Raw genomic sequence first — 23,308 nt, forward strand, 5'->3', positions numbered from 1 at the left:
CGGTTTGTCGTTCGAATGCAACTTCTACAACCTTGGAATGTCGCACAAAGTAGATTTCAGCCAATTAAATACTTTATGAACTGTCGTTACTTTAGTAGTTCAGGAAGCAGGGTGGACAATTTCAGACAGCAGAAACAACAAGGAGATATTCACATCCGTTTCCGAGATTTTAGTCACACCCTTGGGAACATCTCCAGCTCTTCTTCAAACATTGGGCCAATTGGATCTTTAACGTCCCTCAGTACTGACCCTCTAACAGTGCAGCACTCCCTCAGTACTGACCCTCTAACAGTGCAGCACTCCCTCAGTACTGACCCTCTGACAGTGCGGCACTCCCTCAGTACTGACCTTCTCACAGTGCGGCACCGCCTCAGTACTGACCCTCTGACAGTTTGGCACTTCCTCAGTACTGACCTGCTGACAGTGCGGCACTCCCTCAGTACTGACCCTCTGACAGTGCAGCACTCCCTCAGTATTGACCCTCTGACAGTGCAGCACTCCCTCAGTACTGACCCTCTGACAGTGCGGCACTCCCTCAGTATTGACCCTCTGACAGTGCGGTGCTCCCTCAGTACTGACCCTCTGACAGTGCAGCACTCCCTCAGTACTGACCCTCTGACAGTGCAGCACTCCCTCAGTACTGACCCTCTGACAGTGCGGCACTCCCTCAGCACTGACCCTCTGACAGTGCGGCGCTCCCTCAGTACTGACCCTCTGACAGTGCAGCACTCCCTCAGTACTGACCCTCTGACAGTGCGGCACTCCCTCAGTACTGACCCTCTGACAGTGCGGCACTCCCTCAGCACTGACCCTCTGACAGTGCGGCACTCCCTGAGCACTGACCCTCTGACAGTGCGGCACTCCCTCAGTACTGACCCTCTGACAGTGCAGCACCGCCCCAGTACTGACTCTCTGACAGTTTGGCACTTCCTCTGTACTGACCTGCTGACAGTGCGGCACTCCCTCAGCACTGACCCTGTGACAGTGCGGCACTCCCTCAGCACTGACCCTCTGACAGTGCAGCACTCTCTCAGTACTGACCCTCTGACAGTGCGGCACTCCCTGAGCACTGACCCTCTGACAGTGCAGCACTCCCTCAGTACTGACTCTCTGACAGTGCAGCACTCCCTCAGTACTGACTCTCTGACAGTGCAGCACTCCCTCAGTACTGACCCTCTGACAGTGCGGCGCTCCCTCAGTACCGAGCCTCTGACAGTGCAGCACTCCCTGAGCACTGACCCTCTGACAGTGCGGCGCTCTCTCAGTACTGACCCTCTGACAGTGCAGCACTCCCTCAGTACTGACCCTCTGACAGTGCGGCACTCCCTCAGCACTGACCCTCTGACAGTGCGGCGCTCCCTCAGTACCGACCCTCTGACAGTGCAGCACTCCCTGAGCACTGACCCTCTGACAGTGCGGCACTCCCTCAGCGCTGACCCTCTGACAGTGCGGCACTCCCTCAGCACTGACCCTCTGACAGTGCAGCACTCCCTCAGTACTGACCTTGCGACAGTGCAGCACTCCCTCAGTACTGACCCTCTGACAGTTTGGCACTTCCTCTGTACTGACCTGCTGACAGTGTGGCACTCCCTCAGTACTGACCCTCTGACAGTGCGGCGCTCCCTCAGTACTGACCCTCTGACAGTGCGGCGCTCTCTCAGTACTGACCCTCTGACAGTGTGGCACTCCCTCAGTACTGACCCTCTGACAGTGCGGCACTCCCTGAGCACTGACCCTCTGACAGTGCAGCACTCCCTCAGTACTGACTCTCTGACAGTGCAGCACTCCCTCAGTACTGACTCTCTGACAGTGCAGCACTCCCTCAGTACTGACCCTCTGACAGTGCGGCGCTCCCTCAGTACCGAGCCTCTGACAGTGCAGCACTCCCTGAGCACTGACCCTCTGACAGTGCGGCGCTCTCTCAGTACTGACCCTCTGACAGTGCGGCACTCCCTCAGTACTGACCCTCTGACAGTGCAGCACTCCCTCAGTACTGACCCTCTGACAGTGCGGCACTCCCTCAGTACTGACCCTCTGACAGTGCGGCACTCCCTCAGTACTGTCCCTCTGACAGTGCGGCACTCCCTCAGTCCTGACCCTCTGACAGTGCGGCACTCCCTCAGTACTGACCCTCTGACAGTGCAGCACTCCCTCAGTCCTGACCCTCTGACAGTGCGGCGCTCCCTCAGTACTGACCCTCTGACAGTGCGGCACTCCCTCAGTACTGACCCTCTGACAGTGCGGCACTCCCTCAGCACTGACCCTCTGACAGTGCAGCACTCCCTCAGTACTGACCCTCTGACAGTGCGGCACTCCCTCAGCACTGACCCTCTGACAGTGCGGCACTCCCTCAGCACTGACGCTCTGACAGTGCGGCGCTCCCTCAGTCCCACACTCGAGTGTCTGCCTGTATTTTGTAAATGAAAGTGCGGGGGGAGTTTATCACGCAGAGAGTGGCGAGTGCCTGGAACGCGCTGCCAGAGGAGGTGGTGGAAGCGGGCACATTAGCAACATTTAAGAGGCATCAGGACGGGTCCATGAATAGGGAGGGAATAGAGGGATACGGACCAAGTAAGGACAGAAAGTTTAGTTTAGTTTAGTTGGGGCATCATGGTCAGCGCAGGCTTGGAGGGCCGAAGGGCCTGTTCCTGTGCTGTACTTTTCTTTGTTATTTGAATGGTCCAGTGACAGTTGTTGAAGAGCAGTGGAGTTCCCCCCAATATTCTGACAATATTTACTCATAACCAACATCACTGAAAACAGGAATAAAAGCAGAAAGTGCTGGATAAACGCAGCAGGTTTGGCAGCCTCTGTGGAGAGGGAAACAGAGTTAATGGGTGGGATTTTACAACATCGCTCGGGCGAGACTCGTAAAATCCCACCCGAGGCCAACGGAGAATTCCGTTCTGCGATAAAATTCCAGCCAATGTTTGGAGTCTGTGTTACTGAACACGCAGGACACTGCCTCAGCTGCTGAGTATTTCCATCGTTCTCTGTTTTTATTTCAGATTTTCAGCATCCGCAATATTTTGCTTTCCTCCCTAAAACAGATAATCTGGCCATTTATTCAGTGTTGTTTGTGGGATCTTGCTGTGTTTCCCTCCCTGATAACAGAGGGAGAGAGAGAGAGGGGAAGAGAAAGACGGGAGGAGAGAAAGGGGGAGAGAGAGAGAAAGAGGGGGAGAGAAAGGGGGAGAGAGAGGAAGAGGGAGAGGGGAAAGGGAGAGAGGGGGGAGAGAAAGGGGGCGAGAGAAAGGGGAGAGAGAGGAAGAGAGAGAAAGGGGAGAGAGAAGAGAGAGAGAGAGAAAGGGCAGAGAGCGGGGGAAGAGAGAGGAGGAAAGGAGAGAGGGGGAAGAGAGAGGGGGGAAGAGAGAGCAGGGAAGAGAGAGTAAGAGGGGGAGAGAGAGGGGGAAGGAGAGAGGGGGAAAGAGAGTGAGGCAAGCGAGAGGGGGAAAGAGAGAGGGGAAGAGAGAGAGGGGAGAGAGAAAGGGGGAGAGAGAAAGGGGGAGAGAGAAAGGGGGAGAGAGGGTAAGAGGGGGAGAGTGAGTAAAAGGGAGAGGGAGCGTGGGAGAGAGAGAGCGCAGGAGAGTGAGAAGGGGAGAGAGAAAGGGGGAGAGAAAACGTAACATAAATGAGATGTTGTGGGTAACTGAAGAATTACCCATGTTTTTACCTTGTTGCCAGACACCATGGGCTTTGAGAATCGGGGCGAGGGGACAAAAACAAAACAGTGTTCAAACGAAATGAAAAAGCCACAATTTTAACAACTTGATTGTTTTTCTTGTCGGTTTCTCACAGAAATGTCCTGGAAATTGGTCCCCAATTCCTGGAAGATTGGCTACCCTATCCCAGAAATGGAAGCAGTCTGTGCTTGAACTGACCCGGTTACTCACTGACCTCTGACTTCTCGGTGTAGCGAGGCAATTTTTCGATCAGAACCTTCAACTCTTTGAACTTTTTGTTGGCCGCGTGGATCTCGGAGTGTAGCTGTTTGTACTCTGCATACTGGTCATTAAACACGCCTTTATACCGCTCTCGTTCCTCCGCACACTCGATCTTTGGGTACTTTCTATAAGCGAATGAAGAACAGTTTAGAGTGGGGAGGTGCTCAGTGAATGGAGCAGTCTGTGAGCCTAGTCCCCATCGCACTGTCACATCGCAGGGGTATACCTCTGGCAATGCTTCAACTGGGTTACCCTCACTGACAAGCTGAGGCTATTACTGAGTTCAACTCAACTGCAACTGGTATTTCTGTAGCAGCATTCACATCATCAAATCAAACGGGAGCAATTATCAAACACTATCATGGGTGACACAGTGGTTAGTGCTGCTGCCTCACAGCACCAGGGAGCCGGGTTCGCTTCCCGGCTTGGGTCAGTGTCTGTGCGGAGTTTGCACGTTCTCCCCGTATCTGCGTGGGTTTCCTCCGGGTGCTCCGGTTTCCTCCCACAGTCTAAAGGTGTGCGGGTTAGGTGGATTGGTCACACTAAATTGCCCCTTAGTGTCAGGGGGACTAGCAGGGTAAACACGTGGGGTTACGGATATAGGGGCTGGGAGGGGTTGTGGTCAGAGCAGACTCGATGGGCTGAATGGCCTCTTTCTGCACTATCGGGATTCTATGACTAGTTGACACATTAGACAATATTAGGTCAGATGACAAAAATATAGAAAATAGGAGCAGGAGGAGGCCATTCGGCCCTTCAAACCCGATCCACCATTCATTATGATCATGGCTGATCATCTAACTCAATAGCCTGATCCCACCTTCCCCCCACATTGTTTGATACCCTTCACCCCAAGTGTCATATCTAACTACTTCTTAAAAACATTAAATGTTTCATCTCAACTGCTTTCTGTGGTGGCGAATTCCACAGGCTGACCACTCACTGGATGAAGTAATGTCTCCTCACCTCTATCCTAAATGGTCTACCCCGTATCCTCAGACTGTGACCCCTGGTTCTGGACTCCCCCACTATCGTGAACATCCTCCCTGCATCTACCCTGTCTAGTCTTGTTAGAATTTTATAGATTTCTATGAGATCCACCCTTCATTCTTCTGAACTCCAGACTCAATCCGACTCAATCTCCCTTCATACATCTTTTAAGGAACTATTGATAGAGTCTTTTAAGGAACTATTGATAAGGCTGCAGGATAGGCATGTGCCTGTAAAAAGGAAAGATAGGAAAGGTAGGATTCGAGAGCCGTGGATAACCAGGGAAATTGAGGATCTGATTAAAATGAAAAGGGAGGCGTACGTTAAGTCCAGGCAACTGAAAACAGATGGAGCTCTGGAGGAATACAGAGAGAGTAGGAAAGATCTCAAACGGGGAGTTAGAAGGGCAAAAAGAGGGCACGAGATGTTCTTGGCAGGCAGGATTAAGGAGAATCCTAAGGCATTCTATTCATACGTTAGGAACAAAAGAGTTGTCAGGGAGAAAATCGGACCTCTCAGGGACAAAGGAGGGGAATTATGCTTAGAACCCAAGGGAATAGGGGAGATCCTAAATGAATACTTTGCATCGGTATTCACGAAGGAGAGGGGCGTGTTAACCGGGAGTGTCTCGGAGGGAGGTGTTGACCCGTTAGAGAAAATCTCCATTACGAGAGAGGAAGTGTTAGGTTTTTTAGGGAACATTAAAACTGACAAAGCCCCAGGGCCTGATGGCATCTATCCTCGACTGCTCAGGGAGACGAGAGAGGAAATTGCTGGGCCTCTGACGGAAATCTTTGTCGCTTCTTTGGACACGGGTGAGGTCCCTGAGGATTGGAGGATAGCGAATGTGGTCCCGTTGTTTAAGAAGGGTAGCAGGGATAACCCAGGAAATTATAGGCCGGTGAGCTTGACGTCCGTGGTAGGGAAGTTGTTGGAGAGGATTCTTAGAGACAGGATGTATGTGCATTTAGAACGGAACAATCTCATTAGTGACAGACAGCATGGTTTTGTAAGAGGGAGGTCGTGCCTTACAAATTTGGTGGAGTTTTTTGAGGAAGTGACAGAAACGGTTGATGAAGGAAGGGCCGTGGATGTCGTCTATATGGATTTCAGTAAGGCATTTGACAAAGTCCCACATGGCAGGTTGGTTAAGAAGGTTAAGGCTCATGGGATACAAGGAGAAGTGGCTCGATGGGTGGAGAACTGGCTTGGCCATAGGAGACAGAGGGTAGTGGTCGAAGGGTCTTTTTCCGGCTGGAGGTCTGTGACCAGTGGTGTTCCGCAGGGCTCTGTACTGGGACCTCTGCTATTTGTGATATATATAAATGATTTGGAAGAAGGTGTAACTGGTGTAATCAGCAAGTTTGCGGATGACACAAAGATGGCTGGAATTGCGGATAGCGAAGAGCATTGTCGGGCAATACAGCAGGATATAGATAGGCTGGAAAATTGGGCGGAGAGGTGGCAGACGGAATTTAATCCGGATAAATGCGAAGTGATGCATTTTGGAAGAAATAATGTAGGGAGGAGTTATACAATAAATGGCAGAGTCATCAGGAGTATAGAAACACAGAGGGACCTAGGTGTGCAAGTCCACAAATCCTTGAAGGTGGCAACACAGGTGGAGAAGGTGGTGAAGAAGGCATATGGTATGCTTGCCTTTATAGGACGGGGTATAGAGTATAAAAGCTGGAGTCTGATGATGCAGCTGTATAGAACGCTGGTTAGGCTGCATTTGGAGTACTGCGTCCAGTTCTGGTCGCCGCACTACCAGAAGGACGTGGAGGCATTGGAGAGAGTGCAGAGAAGGTTTACCAGGATGTTGCCTGGTATGGAGGGTCTTAGCTATGAGGAGAGATTGGGTAGACTGGGGTTGTTCTCCTTGGAAAGACGGAGAATGAGGGGAGATCTAATAGAGGTATACAAGATTATGAAGGGTATAGATAGGGTGAACAGTGGGAAGCTTTTTCCCAGGTCGGAGGTGACGATCACGAGGGGTCACGGGCTCAAGCTGAGAGGGGCGAAGTATAACTCAGACATCAGAGGGACGTTTTTTACACAGAGGGTGGTGGGGGCCTGGAATGCGCTGCCAAGTATCGGTAGGAAGAGGGAAGGGGTCATGAAAAGAGAATATAGGGAGTTGGGTAGACAGCTGAGAAAGAGGAATGCAAAGGTAGTAATCTCGGGATTGCTGCCTGTGCCGCGGGAGAGTGAGAACAGGAATCGGTGGAGAATTAATGCGTGGCTGAGGGACTGGAGCAAGGGACAAGGATTTGGGTACTTGGATCATTGGGACCTCTTTAGGGGCAGGTGTGACCTGTTTAAAAAAGACGGGTGGCACTTGAATCCCAGGGGGACCAATATCCTGGCGGGAAGGTTGGCTAAGGCTACTGGTGAGACTTTAAACTAGAAAGGTTGGGGGGAGGGAATCGAAATGAGGGGACTGAGAGCGAGGAGGTTAGCTCGCAAATAGATAAGGAATGTAGACAGGGTAAGAGGGAGGTTAGACGAGTGAGGGAGAAGGGAAGTGCTCAGGCTGAAGGTCTGAGATGTGTCTATTTTAATGCCAGGAGTGTAGTGAATAAAGTGGATGAGCTTGGAGCGTGGATTGCTGCTTCGAATTGTGATGTGGTGGCCATTACGGAGACTTGGATGTCTCAGGGACAGGACTGGGTGCTTCAGGTGCCGGGTTTTAGATGTTTCAGGAAGGACAGGGAGGGAGGCAAGAGAGGGGGGGGAGTGGCACTGTTGATCAGGGATAGTGTCACGGCTGTAGAGAAGGTGGACGCCGTGGAGGGACTGACTACGGAATCTCTGTGGGTGGAGGTTAGGAACAGGAAGGGGTCGGTAACTTTGCTGGGTGTTTTCTATAGGCCGCCCAATAGTAACAGAGATGTTGAGGAGCAGATGGGGAAACAGATCCTGGAGAGATGTAGGAATAACAGAGTTGTCGTGATGGGAGATTTTAATTTCCCAAACATAGATTGGAATATCCCTAGGGCTAGGGGTTTGGATGGAGAGGAGTTTGTTAGGTGTGTCCAGGAGAGTTTCCTGACACAGTATGTGGATAAGCCTACTAGAGGAGAGGCTGTTCTTGATCTGGTGCTGGCTAATGAACCTGGACAGGTGGAGGATCTCTCGGTGGGTGAGCATCTTGGGGATAGCGATCATAATTCTATCTCCTTCACGATAGCATTGGAAAGAGATAGGGTCAGGCAGGCTAGGAAAGTGTTTCTCTGGAGTAAAGGGAAATACAGTGTCATCAGGGAGGAAATTAGACGGGTAAATTGGAAGGAGGCATTCTTGGGGAAAAGTGCCGAAGGAAAGTGGAGGATTTTCAAGGAATGTTTGTCTGGAGCTCTGCATGACAACGTTCCGATGAGACAGGGGGGTGTTGGTAGGGTACGGGAACCGTGGTGCACGAAGGTTGTGATGAACCTGGTGAATAAGAAAAGAGAGGCGTACAGAAGGTTCAGAGAGCTAGGAGGTGTTAAGGATTTAGAGGAGTATACGCGATGTAGGAAGGAGCTTAAGAAGGAAATTAGGAGAGCGAGAAGGGGTCATGAGAAGACCTTGGCGGGTAAGATTAAGGAGAATCCCAAGGCTTTCTACAAATATGTCAAGAGTAAAAGGATGAGATGTGAAGGCATAGGACCCTTAAAAGGTGAAGGGGGAAAAGTTTGTGCGGAACCGTTAGAAATGGCGGAGCTGCTTAATGAATACTTTACCTCGGTATTCACGGTGGAAAGGGATCTGGGTGGTTGTACTGCTGGATTGCGGAGGACAGAAAGGATCGAGCATGTGGACATAAAGAAAGAGGATGTGTTGGAACTATTGAATGGCATCAAGGTTGGTAAGTCGCCGGGACCGGATGGGATGTACCCCAGGTTACTGTGGGAGGCGAGGGAGGAGATTGCGGAGCCTTTGGCGATGATCTTTGCATCGTCGATGGAGACGGGAGAGGTTCCGGAGGATTGGAGGATTGCGGATGTGGTCCCTATATTCAAGAAAGGGAACAGGGACAGCCCGGGAAATTACCGACCGGTGAGTCTAACCTCAGTGGTTGGTAAGTTGATGGAGAGGATCCTGAGAGACAGGATTTATGATCATCTAGAGAAGTTTAGTATGATCAAAAGTAGTCAGCACGGCTTTGTCAGGGGCAGGTCGTGCCTTACGAGCCTGGTTGAGTTCTTTGAAAATGTGACCAAGCACATTGACGAAGGAAGAGCGGTGGATGTGGTCTATATGGACTTCAGCAAAGCGTTCGATAAGGTCCCCCATGCAAGACTTCTTGAGAAAGTGAGAGGGCATGGGATCCAAGGGGCTGTTGCCTTGTGGATCCAGAACTGGCTTGCCTGCAGAAGGCAGAGAGTGGCTGTGGAGGGGTCTTTCTCTGCATGGAGGTCAGTGACCAGTGGAGTGCCCCAGGGATCTGTTCTGGGACCCTTGCTGTTTGTCATTTTCATAAATGACCTGGATGAGGAAGTGGAGGGATGGGTTGGTAAGTTTGCTGACGACACCAAGGTAGGTGGTGTTGTGGATAGTTTGGAGGGATGTCAGAAGTTGCAGCGAGACATAGATAGAATGCAAGACTGGGCGGAGAAGTGGCAGATGGACTTCAACCCGGATAAGTGTGTAGTGATCCATTTTGGCAGATCCAATGGGATGGAGCAGCAGTATAAAATGAAGGGTACCATTCTTAGCAGTGTAGAGGATCAGAAGGACCTTGGGGTCCGGGTCCATAGGACTCTTAAATCGGCCTCGCAGGTGGAGGATGCGGTCAAGAAGGCGTATGGCGTACTGGCCTTCATTAATCGAGGGATTGAGTTTAGGAGTCGGGAGATAATGCTGCAGCTTTATAGGACCCTGGTTAGACCCCACTTGGAGTACTGCGCGCAGTTCTGGTCACCTCATTACAGGAAAGATGTTGAAGCCATTGAAAGGGTGCAGAGGAGATTTACAAGGATGTTGCCTGGATTGGGGGGCATGCCTTATGAGGATAGGTTGAGGGAGCTTGGTCTCTTCTCCCTGGAGAGACGAAGGATGAGAGGTGACCTGATAGAGGTTTACAAGATGTTGAGGGGTCTGGATAGGGTGGACTCTCAGAGGCTATTTCCAAGGGCTGAAATGGTTGCTACGAGAGGACACAGGTTTAAGGTGCTGGGGGGTAGGTACAGGGGGGATGTCAGGGGTAAGTTTTTCACTCAGAGGGTGGTGGGTGAGTGGAATCGGCTGACGTCGGTGGTGGTGGAGGCAAACTCGTTGGGGTCTTTTAAGAGACTTCTGGATGAGTACATGGGATTTAATGGGATTGAGGGCTATAGATAGGCCTAGAGGTGGGGATGTGATCGGCGCAACTTGTGGGCCGAAGGGCCTGTTTGTGCTGTGGCTTTCTATGTTCTAAGTAGGGTGGTGGAGGCAGGCACGTTGACATCGTTTAAGACTTACCTGGATAGTCACATGAGCAGCCTGGGAATGGAGGGATACAAACGATTGGTCTAGTTGGACCAAGGAGCGGCACAGGCTTGGAGGGCCGAAGGGCCTGTTTCCTGTGCTGTACTGTTCTTTGTTCTTTGTTCTTTATCAGTCCTTCCATCCCAGGAATCAGCCTGGTAAACCTATGCTGCCCTCCCTCTAAAGCAAGAACATTCTTCCTCAGATAAGGAGCCCAAAACTGCACACAATACTCTAGGTGTGGCCTCACCAAGGCCCTGTATAATTGCATCAAGATATCCCTGCTCCTGTACTCGAAACCTCTCGCAATGAAGCCAACATACCATTTGCCTTCTTTACCACCTGTTGCACCTGCATGCTTACCTTCAGCGACTGGTGTACAAAGACACCCATGTCCCGCTGCACACTCCCCTCTCCCAATTGACAGCCATTCAGATAATAATCTCCCTTCTCTTTTGCTACCAAAGTGGATAACATAAGAACATAAGAAATAGGAGCAGGAGTAGGCCATCTAGCCCCTCGAGCCTGCCCCGCCATTCAATAAGATCATGGCTGATCTGACGTGGATCAGTACCACTTACCCGCCTGATCCCCATAACCCTTAATTCCCTTACCGCTCAGGAATCCATCCATCCGCGCTTTAAACATATTCAGCGAGGTAGCCTCCACCACCTCAGTGGGCAGAGAATTCCAGAGATTCACCACCCTCTGGGAGAAGAAGTTCCTCCTCAACTCTGTCTTAAACCGACCCCCCTTTATTTTGAGGCTGTGTCCTCTAGTTTTAACTTCCTTACTAAGTGGAAAGAATCTCTCCGCCTCCACCCTATCCAGCCCCCGCATTATCTTATAAGTCTCCATAAGATCCCCCCTCATCCTTCTAAACTCCAACGAGTACAAACCCAATCTCCTCAGCCTCTCCTCATAATCCAAACCCCTCATCTCCGGTATCAACCTGGTGAACCTTCTCTGCACTCCCTCCAATGCCAATATATCCTTCCTCATATAAGGGGACCAATACTGCACACAGTATTCCAGCTGCGGCCTCACCAATGCCCTGTACAGGTGCATCAAGACATCCCTGCTTTTATATTCTATCCCCCTCGCAATATAGGCCAACATCCCATTTGCCTTCTTGATCACCTGTTGTACCTGCAGACTGGGCTTTTGCGTCTCATGCACAAGGACCCCCAGGTCCCTTTGCACGGTAGCATGTTTTAATTTGTTTCCATTGAGATAGTAATCCCATTTGTTATTATTTCCTCCAAAGTGTATAACCTCGCATTTATCAACGTTATACTCCATTTGCCATATCCTCGCCCACTCACTCAGCCTGTCCAAATCTCTCTGCAGATCTTCTCCGTCCTCCACACGATTCACTTTTCCACTTATCTTTGTGTCGTCTGCAAACTTCGTTACCCTACACTCCGTCCCCTCCTCCAGATCATCTATATAAATGGTAAACAGTTGCGGCCCGAGTACCGATCCCTGCGGCACGCCACTAGTTACCTTCCTCCAACCGGAAAAACACCCATTTATTCCGACTCTTTGCTTCCTGTCGGATAGCCAGTCCCCAATCCACTTTAACACACTACCCCCAACTCCGTGTGCCCTAATCTTCTTCAGCAGCCTTTTATGGGGCACCTTATCAAACGCCTTTTGGAAATCCAAAAACACCGCATCCACCGGTTCTCCTCCATCAACCGCCCTAGTCACATCTTCATAAAAATCCAACATGTTCGTCAAGCACGACTTTCCCCTCATGAATCCATGCTGCGTCTGATTGATCGAACCATTTCTATCCAGATGCCCTGCTATCTCCTCTTTAATAATGGATTCCAGCATTTTCCCTACTACAGACGTTAAGCTGACCGGCCTATAGTTACCCGCCTTTTGTCTCCTTCCTTTTTTAAACAGCGGCGTAACATTAGCCGTTTTCCAATCAACCGGCACTACCCCAGAATGCAACGAGTTTTGATAAATAATCACTAACGCATCCACTATTACCTCTGACATTTCTTTCAATACCCTGGGATGCATTCCATCCGGACCCGGGGACTTGTCCACCTTCAGTCCCATTAGTCTACCCAGCACTGCCTCTCTGGTAACATTAATCGTATTAAGTATTTCTCCTGCTGCCAACCCTCTATCGTTAATATTTGGCAAACTATTTGTGTCCTCCACCGTGAAGACCGACACAAAAAACGTATTTAAAGACTCAGCCATATCCTCATTTCCCACTATTAACTCCCCCCTCTCGTCCTCCAAGGGTCCAACATTCACTCTAGCCACTCTATTCCTTTTTATATATTTATAAAAACTTTTACTATCATTTTTTATATTAATTGCTAGCCTAGCTTCATAGTCTATCCTTCCTTTCTTTATCGCTTTCTTAGTCTCTCTTTGTTGTTTCTTAAATTTTTCCCAATCACTTGTTTCTCCACTATTTTTGGCCACTCTGTACGCAGCTGTTTTTATTTTAATACTCTCCTTTATTTCCTTCGTTATCCACGGCTGGTTCTCCCTTTTCTTACAATCCTTGTTTTTTGCTGGAATATACTTTTGCTGAGAACTGAAAAGGATCTCCTTAAAAATCCTCCACTGTTCCTCAGCTATCCTACCTGCCAGCCTGCTCTCCCAGTCTACCTTAGCCAATTCATCCCTCATCCTATCATATTTCCCTCAGTTCAAACAGAGGACACTGGTTTGAGACCAAACTTTCTCCTCTTCCATCTGAATCAGAAATTCGACCATATTGTGGTCACTAGACCCAAGAGGGTCCTTCACAATAAGATCCTTAATTCTACCTACCTCGTTACACAATACCAGATCCAAAATAGCTCGTTCCCTCGTCGGTTCCGTAACATGCTGTTCAAGGAAACTATCCCGACAGCATTCTAAGAACTCTTCCTCCATTCCACCCTTACCGATTTGAGTCTGCCAGTCAATGTGCATGTTGAAGTCCCCCATGATTATTGCCGTTCCGTTTTTACACGCATCCCTTATCTGCTTGTTTACAGCCCTCCCTACCTCAACATTATTATTTGGGGGCCTATATACCACACCTACTAGTGTCTTTCTCCCTCTACTATTCCTCATCTCTACCCATAATGATTCCACGTTTTGTTCCTCAGAGCCTATGTCATCCCTCAGTACTACCCTGATATTATCTCTTATTAATAGCGCGACCCCACCACCTTTTCCTTCCTGTCTATTCTTCCTAAACGCCTGATACCCCTGGATATTCATCTCCCAGTCCTGGTCACCTTTCAGCCACGTTTCTGTAATGGCCACTAGATCGTACCCACTTGTGCTGATTTGCACCATCAACTCATTCACCTTGTTCCGAATGCTTCGTGCATTCAGGCAAAGTGTCCTTATTCCAGCTTTTATCTGAACCCGCTTTGATGAGTCGCGAACACCGTCTCCCTCTACTCCCTTATCTAAATTACCGCCTTCATTCACTTGCACCCTCTCCTCTACCATTAATTTTGTAATTCCCCTTACCCCTGCATCCTCCCCCCCATCAATTAGTTCCTTGATCCTAGTCAACTCTTCTAGCTCCCCTCCCCCCAACCTATCTAGTTTAAATTCTCCCCAGTAGCCTTAGCCAACCTACCGGCCAGGATATTGGTCCCCGTGTGATTCAAGTTCCACCCGTTTTTTGTATACAGATCACCCCTGCCCCTAAAGAGGTCCCAATGGTCCAGGAACCTGAATCCCTGCCCCCTGCACCAGTCCCTCAGCCACACATTCATCCTCCACCTCACTCCATTCCTGCCCTCACCTTCCCGTGGCACAGGCAGTAATCCTGAGATTACTACCTTTGCTTTCCTCTTTCTCAGCTGTCTCCCTAATTCCCTGTACTCCCTTTTCATGACCCCTTCTCCCTTCCTACCCACATCAGCGGTACCAATATGTACCGCTACCTCAGGCTCCTCTCCCTCCCACCTCAGGATTTCCGGGACGCGACTAGCGACATCCTGGATCCCGGCCCCAGGGAGGCAGACCACCATGCGAGAATCCCGCCTATCTCCGCAGAAACGCCTGTCTGTCCCCTTCACCATCGAGTCCCCGATTAATACCTCACATTCACCCACATTATGTCCAAAGTCCAAAGATGTGCGGGTGAGGTTAATTGGCCATGCTAAATTGACCCTTAGTGTCCCGGGATGTGTAGGTTAGAGGGATTAGCGGGTAAATATGTAGGGATATGGGGATAGGGCCTGGGTGGGATCGTGGTCGGCGCAGACTCGATGGGCCGAATGGCCTCTTTCTGCACAGTAGGGTTTCTATGATTCTATGATTCACCCACATTATCTTCCATGCAATTGCCCACTCACTCAGCCTGTCTAAATAACACTGAATGATCTCTGCATCCTCCTCACAGCTCACCCTCCCACCCAGCTTTGTGTCATCTGCAAATTTGGAGATATTACATTTAGTTCCCTCATCTAAATCATTAATATATTTTGAGAATAGCTGGGGACCCAGCACCGATCCCTGCGGTACTCCACTAGTCACCATCTGCCACTTGGAAAAAGACCCGTTTTTTCCTACTCTTTGTTACCTGTCTGCCAACCAGTTTTCTATCCAAAAGTGTGGTAAACTCTAAGGAGAGAGAGGGTTGTGAGCCTTTGGAGCTCCTTGCCACAGAGAGCTGACTCCTTGTGTATAATTAAGGCTGAGAGAGATTTTTGATCAGTGAAGGAATTGAGGGTTACGGGGAAAGGGCAGGAAAGTAGACATTAGGAATATCGGACCAGCCATGATCCTATTGAATGGCGGAGCAGGCTTGAGGGGCCGAATGGCCTACTCCTGTTCCTATTTCTTATAGTCTTATAGGTGGAAAGGTTTAAGGAGGGAATTCCAGAGTTTGGAGCCAGGAAGTTGATAGCCTGTCCTTTGGAACAATGAAAAGCAGAGGTTTCCGAGGGGAGATCCAGAGTTATACTGACCTCAGGAGAAGCTACGGTTAACTGTTAATAATAGCATTGTGTTATTGAACAAGACAAATATCCTTACGTTACATAATCGGGAATGATGAGGGGCTTTGGAATATAGCCGGCTGGAATTGATTTGTTGAGGGTGCTGGGACCTTTGGAGCGGAGCTGGATGTCTTTGCTGACTCCTTCCTCCAGGGGCTTTGGAGCGTTTCTCCGGAATGACAGACGCTTGAAGAATGGCCGTTTCTGTCCAATTGCTGCAGCTGTTTGACGCTACAAGAAAAAAAACACCAAGTTAAATCCTATTGGATGAAAGCAATTGTTTTACACAGTGACTGGAGACTTGGGGCGGGACTGGGGTAAATAAGCCTCATACCCAAAATTCATTGGATCACAATGTTGGCAATTCCTGTCCTCACACCATATCCAGAAATATCTTCCAGCAAAGGGTCACTGAGTAACTATCAGGAACAGGAAGTCTGGTATCCACCCCCTCTCCTACTCGCCTCTCCATCTCAATCCAGATTCCCCTTGATGCCCATAAAGCCTTAATGTGGCCAAACACTCTAAAGTGTTTCACAGGAGATCAAATTAGACACAGTTACAAAGAATATTGAGACAGGTGATGATGTAGGTTTAAGGGGCAGAGGAGAGGAGGTGGAGAGGTTTAAGGAAGAAATTTAAGAGGGTTTTACAAAATTCTTGCAGAGCGTGACAGTGTGGATGTAGATATTGTGTTGCGGGGGTGCGGTTTTCTGTCTCTGGGGTCTGGAGACTGCGACCTGTCGGAGATTGGGTTTATTCTCGGAGGTTTTGCTGCTTTGAGGATATACCCTTCTCTGAAGATTGCTGTCTAGATCTCTGTCCAGGAGTGTTGAGGAGCTGAGAGTCTTGGATCACGTGGGCATCTTTGGTTTCTGTGCTGACTGGTCCTACAGAAGGGATTTATGTCTATGGGGCATTGCTTTAAATTGGAACAATAGAGATAGCTAGCTGTCAAGAATTATACTTTGTCATGTCTAAGCATTTTAATTGGGAAATGTTATGCCAATTATTTTTGTTATATTCTAACTGTGTTCTTAAATACTGTTTGTTTTGATAAAAGTTCCCCAGTGTGTCACTTAGAACCATAGAACCATAGAAAATTACAGCTCAGAAACAGGCCCTTTGGCCCTTCTTGTCTGTGCCGAACCATTTTATGCCTAGTCCCACTGACCTGCACTTGGACCATATCCCTCCATACCCCTCTCATCCATGAACCCGTCCAAGTTTTTCTTAAATGTTATTTACCATTGCATTTACCACTTTATCCGGCAGCTCATTCCACACTCCCACCACTCTCTGCGTGAAGAAGCCCCCCCCTAATATTCCCTTTAAACTTTTCTCCTTTCACCCTTAACCCATGCCCTCTGGTTTTTTTTCTCCCCCAGCCTCAGCGGAAAAAGCCTGCTTGCATTCACTCTATCTATACCCATCAAAATCTTATACACCTCTATCAAATCTCCCCTCATTCTTCTACGCTCCAGGGAATAAAGTCCCAACCTATTCAATCTCGTTCTATAACTCAGCTTCTCAAGTCCCGGCAACATCGTTGTGAACCTTCTCTGCACTCTTTCAATCTTATTTACATCCTTCCTGTAACTAGGTGACCAAAACTGTACACAATACTCCAAATTCGGCCTCACCAATGCCTTATATAACCTTACCATAACACTCCAACTTTTATACTCGATACTCCGATTTATAAAGGCCAATGTACCAAAGGCACTCTTTACGACCCTATCCACCTGTGACGTCACTTTTAGGGAATTCTGTACCTGTATTGAATCATACCTGGAGTGAAACATCTTATGCTCACTCTAATGCCAAAATCAAATGCAAACATTGGGGTCTAGGCTAACTGCATAATATACCTTGGAGCTTCTGGTCTGGTCCCTAACACTGTACAAGGTGATATCTTCAGATGACTTCAGGGCTGGACACTGTGTTGTCACATTTACTATGTAGCAAAGTGTACCTTGTTCCGAAAGGCTTCCTTTGCCCTCCTGATCTGTTCATGACGCCAGACTTTGAGACACACACCCGCACTGATCAGATACAGGAGCATGTCGACAAACAGGAATGCGGCCGCAGCAATCTGCCCACTGTCCACCCGACACAGCTGGTAGTACAAGGGGCTGGTCACCATCATGGAATAGCACAGGCCCCCATGACTGAAACTGTTGACGTAAACAATGCCAGCCGCCATGCACAGGAAGAAAAGGCAAGTGTTCATTGTGAATTCCGTCAGGGGCCACCAATCCGAGTCGAGGAGGATGGTTCTATAATACAGTGTCAGTCCCAAGATCAGGAGCCCCAGTGTCACAACCCAGGCCAGGCTAACCATCACCAGGACAAAGGGGGTTTTGGGTCCGGTATAGTAATAATTGTCCCCAAACCCGTAGGCTGGTAAAGATCCGCCAATGATATTGTACCACTGGCTGTCTTTCTGAACATATGCACATATGCAGGCAACCACCATGGCTCCAAAGAGCAGCTCCATCACCCCCAGTACCCGGAGCAACCCTGGCCATGATTTCATGTAAGCATGTTTCAGCTGGTACACATGGATCCTCTCCATGTAGCTCTGAGCCGACTCTGGCTCTTTCTCTGTGAAATCGCTTGGAAATGTGTCTGCTCCCATTTCATGTTTTGTCCGCGTTCCACCACTGAATATACTCGAGTCCTTCCACGTGGCTGCTTGCTGCGAATCCAGCTCAGAGGCGTCGCCGTCTGTCGATGTGGCTCTGCGTCGGCTCAGGAGAGGTGACACCGGGGGGGAGCATTCTTCTCCCCAACCCAAATTAAAGTTGAATATCTGCTTTGCACGCCCACGACGCCCCCTCAAGAAATCCTTCCAAGAATCAGGGATGAATTTTCTCTTGGGTTTGATGGTGGGTACAGGCATCTCTGTTTCCAGTTCACCCACTGGCGGCTGTTGGGGCAAAGGAGGGGGCTTTCCCATTGCCCTGAAGGTGTCATCTTCCTCGCTGGCGCTTACCGCGGTGTCTGACATCAAGTGTCTGGGCAGCGTTTGTCTCTGTGGGTCGGAATACTCAGCCTCTCTGTCACTGGCGGCTGTCCAATTCCTGCCGTAACCATCGGTTACAGTGCTCCAATGTGAAGACTGCATTACTGTATCTCCCGTTATCCACTCCAAGTTCACAAAGCAGGAAAGGGGAGTGCCGAAGGGAGCAACAGTCTTCGATCAGAACAATCCTGTCCCACATTCACTCTCACAATCCGCTGGCCGCCTGAACCACTTCAGTGCGTCACCCAATGAGTTTCTGCTTCTGTGATGCCAGGACTGAGAGCGAGATTGGCATAGTGACCTCAGCGACTTCAATTCCTTTGTGCTGGGCCAGCTATCCAGCACAATCCTAAACCAAACACAAGCAGAACAAAATTCCTTTCATTTCAGAACTTTTAACATGTTTTAGTTTCGCTCTGATTGGTATCCTCACCAGATAGATGTACAACACACACTCACACACAGATACACACACACTGAGACACACACACACACAGATATACAGATACACACAGAGACACACACACTGAGACTCACACACACTCACACAGACACACACACTGAGACACACACACACACAGATATACACAGAGACACACACACTGAGACACACACACACTCACACACAGATACACACACACTGAGACACACACACACACAGATATACAGATACACACAGAGACACACACACTGAGACTCACACACACTCACACAGACACACACACTGAGACACACACACACACAGATATACACAGAGACACACACACTGAGACACACACACACTCACACACAGATACACACACACTGAGACACACACACACACACACACACACAGATATACAGATACACACAGAGACACACAGATACACACACTCTGAGACACACACACACTCACACACAGAGGCACACACTCTGAGACACACACACTCACACACAGATATACACAGAGGCACACACTCTGAGACACACGCACACTCACACACAGATACAGAGACACGCACTCTGAGACACACGCACACACACACAGATACACACACTCTGAGACACACACACAGTCACACACAAATACACAGATACACACCGAGACACATACACTGAGACACACACACACACACACTGACACACACACACACCGACACAAATCCATACACACGCGCGCGCGCACACACTGAGACACACACACCCACACACACTGACACACACACCGACACAAATCCATACACACATACACACACACAGACACTGAGACACACACACACTGACACAAATCCATACACACACACACACACTGAGACACACACCCCGACACACACTCTCTCACGCACACACACACACACACACACACACACTGAGACACACACCCCGACACACACTCTCTCACGCACACACACACACACACACACACACACACACTGAGACACACACCCCGACACACACTCTCTCACGCACACACACACACACACACACACACACACACACTGAGACACACACCCCGACACACACTCTCTCACGCACACACACACACACACACACACACACACACTGAGACACACACCCCGACACACACTCTCTCATGCACACACACACACACACACACACACACACACACACTGAGACACACACCCCGACACACACTCTCTCACGCACACACACACACACACACACACACACACACACACTGAGACACACACCCCGACACACACTCTCTCACGCACACACACACACACACACACACACACACACACACACTGAGACACACACCCCGACACACACTCTCTCACGCACACACACACACACACACACACACACACACACACACTGAGACACACACCCCGACACACACTCTCTCACGCACACACACACACACTGAGACACACACCCCGACACACACTCTCTCACGCACATACGCACACACGCACACACACACACACACACACTTTCTTCAAAGTTACTACTAGGGGCCTGAGAAGAGTAGATATTGAACAGGGTTTAAAGATGGGTCACGGGCTGTTGTTGCTCTTGGTTTGCTGAGACCACAGAGCAACCGACTGAATCCCAACTAATATCACCAAGACGGCCAAATATCAACGACTGAGTTTCACGTAATGGTGCGAGGGAGTGGGTACCTGGGTGCCCCGATGGTGAGGGAACGGAAAGGATACACGGGGGTCCCGGTGGTGAGAGAGGGGAGTGGGTACCTGGGTGCCCCGATAGTGAGGGATGGGAGTGGGTACCCGGGTGCTCGGATGGTGAGGGAGTGGGGTGGTACCCGGGTATCCCGATGGTGAGAGAGGAGAGTGGGTACCCAGGGGCCCCATGGTGAGGGAGGGGAGTGGGTACCCGGGGGCCCTGATGATGAGGGAGGGGTGTGGGTACAAGGGTGCCCCGATGGTGAGGGAGGGGAGTGGGTACGTGGGTGCCCTGATGGTGAGGGAGCGGGGTGGCTATCCGGGGGCCTCATGGTGAGAGAGGGGAGTGGGTACACGGGTGCCCTGATGGTGAGGGAGGGAGTGGGTACCCGGGAGCCCCGATGGTGAGGGAGGGAGTGGGTACCCGGGAGCCCCGATGGTGAGGGAGGGGAGTGGGTACGTGGGTGCTCTGATGGTGAGGGAGCGGGGTGGGTATCCGGGGGCCCCATGGTGAGAGAGGGGAGTGGGTACACAGGTGCCCTGATGGCGAGGGAGGGAGTGGGTATCCGGGAGCCCCGTTGGTGAGGGAGGGAGTGGGTACCTGGGAACCCAGATGGTGAGGAAGGGAGTGGGTACCCGGGAGCCCCGTTGGTGAGAGAGGGGAGTGGGTACCCGGGTACCCCGATGGTGAGGGAGGGAGTGGGTACCCGGGAGCCCCGATGGTGAGGGAGGGAGTGGGTACCCGGGTACCCCATGATGAGGGATGGAGTGTCTTTTCATTGGCCTGGTTTAATCAGCAGGACCTCTTGCTCCTGTTACTGGCAGTTCTAGAACGAGGTTCACCGCGGCACAGTGGGCTCCAACCCCCAACCAATTGGCAAAACTGAATTCACTGCCAAGTACATTCACACTCAGTGACCCAGTAACCCAGACAAAAATGAACCCATTCCCACCCAGACAGGCACAGAGACAGAATGAGAGAGAGAGAGACAGAGTGAGAGAGAGAAACAAAGAGAGAGAAAGATAGAGACAGTGGGAGAGAAGGACAGAGAGAGAGAAACAGAGAGAAACAGAGCGTGAGAGAGAAACAGAGACAGAGAGAAAGAGAGGGAGCGAGAGAAACAGAGACAGAGAGAAAGAGAGGGAGCGAGAGAAACAGAGACAGAGAGAAAGAGAGGGAGCGAGAGAAACAGAGACAGTGAGAGAGAGAAACGGAGAGAGAGACAGAGAGATTGCCAACACCCAGGTTCAGCCAGGCCAGTTGGTGACATAAGGAATGCCGAAGGAGAATCAAACCGAGCCAAACCTAACCTCACGGCAGATATTTACCCAGCCGTTTAACGCAGGTGGACAGGAGCTCCCTGTAGTCCCGGGTTAGAGAGCCTTCTCTCGGGTGTGAGTCAGTGCAGGGACCGGGAGAGAAACTGTGACACAGGAAAATCAATAAAAGCGAGTTAGATATTAACCAGGGAGACAGAGTTGCTTATTGCAGAGAGAGGGGCTGGGATACTGAAATCACTGAATATTAAACCAGGGACAGAGAACCGGAGTTAAATAGACAGGAGGAAAGTAAACATTAACTACAACAAAAACCTTCATTTCTGTAGCCCCTCGAACCAAAGCCATTGACAGAAATGTTGAGACCGGGAACATTAGGAGATTCAGGGCGAGTGAGCAAAACCTGTGCCAAAGGGGTGAGATTTTAAGCAGCTTTTGAAAGAAGGAGGGATTTACAGAGTTTACTGCAGTGTAAATAATCGATTATTATTAAAGTTAGGAGGTAACTGATTCTTTCCAACACTTCCAGGAGTCAGCAATTTGTAAATTCAAGACTTAGTTCAGGGATAATTCAGCAAGTAATCCAAGCAGACACTCTCAGTGCCGCACTGTCAGAGGGTCAGTACTGAGGGAGTGCCGCACTGTCAGAGGGTCAGTACTGAGGGAGTGCCGCACTGTCAGAGGGTCAGTACTGAGGAAGTGCCGCACTGTCAGAGGGTCAGTACTGAGGGAGTGCCGCACTGTCAGAGGGTCAGTACTGAGGGAGTGCCGCACTGTCAGAGGATCAGTACTGAGGGAGTGCTGCACTGTCAGAGGGTCAGTACTGAGGGAGTGCCGCACTTTCAGAGGGTCAGTACTGAGGGAGTGCCGCACTGTCAGAGGGTCAGTACTGAGGGAGTGCCGCACTGTCAGAGGGTCAGTACTGAGGGAGTGCCGCACTGTCAGAGGGTCAGTACTGAGGGAGTGCCGCACTGTCAGAGGGTCAGTACTGAGGGAGTGCCGCACTGTCAGAGGGTCAGTACTGAGGGAGTGCCGCACTGTCAGAGGGTCAGTACTGAGGAAGTGCTGCACTGTCAGAGGGTCAGTACTGAGGGAGTGCCGCACTGTCAGGGGGTCAGTACTGAGGGAGTGCCGCACTGTCAGAGGGTCAGTACTGAGGGAGTGCCGCACTGTCAGAGGGTCAGTACTGAGGAAGTGCCGCACTGTCAGAGGGTCAGTACTGAGGGAGTGCTGCACTGTCAGAGGGTCAGTACTGAGGGAGTGCCGCACTGTCAGAGGGTCAGTACTGAGGGAGTGCTGCACTGTCAGAGGGTCAGTGCTGAGGGAGTGCCGCACTGTCAGAGGGTCAGTACTTGGGGAGTGCCGCACTGTCAGAGGGTCAGTGCTGAGGGAGTGCCGCACTGTCAGAGGGTCAGTACTGAGGGAGTGCCGCCCTGTCAGAGGGTCAGTGCTGAGGGAGTGCCGCACTGTCAGAGGGTCAGTACTTGGGGAGTGCCGCAC

General features: G+C 50.3%; 1 protein-coding gene across 1 annotated transcript in view; it reads right to left on the reverse strand.

Moving 5' to 3' along the window:
• LOC144488207 (uncharacterized) overlaps positions 1–21,940 on the reverse strand; it is a gene marked incomplete at its 3' end in the record, with an annotated part of 74,033 nt that extends 52,093 nt beyond the window's left edge. The window contains exons 1-4 of the mRNA XM_078206234.1: positions 21,860–21,940; positions 17,349–18,750; positions 15,411–15,604; positions 3,898–4,069 (exon numbers count right to left, since the gene is read on the reverse strand). Of these exons, the coding sequence (XP_078062360.1) occupies positions 3,898–4,069; positions 15,411–15,604; positions 17,349–18,503 (1,521 nt within the window). The remainder of the gene's footprint in view (positions 1–3,897; positions 4,070–15,410; positions 15,605–17,348; positions 18,751–21,859) is intronic.
• Positions 21,941–23,308: the final 1,368 nt, after the last annotated feature.

Source organism: Mustelus asterias, unplaced genomic scaffold (genome assembly GCF_964213995.1).
Source record: "Mustelus asterias unplaced genomic scaffold, sMusAst1.hap1.1 HAP1_SCAFFOLD_1373, whole genome shotgun sequence".
Taxonomy (NCBI): domain Eukaryota; kingdom Metazoa; phylum Chordata; class Chondrichthyes; order Carcharhiniformes; family Triakidae; genus Mustelus; species Mustelus asterias.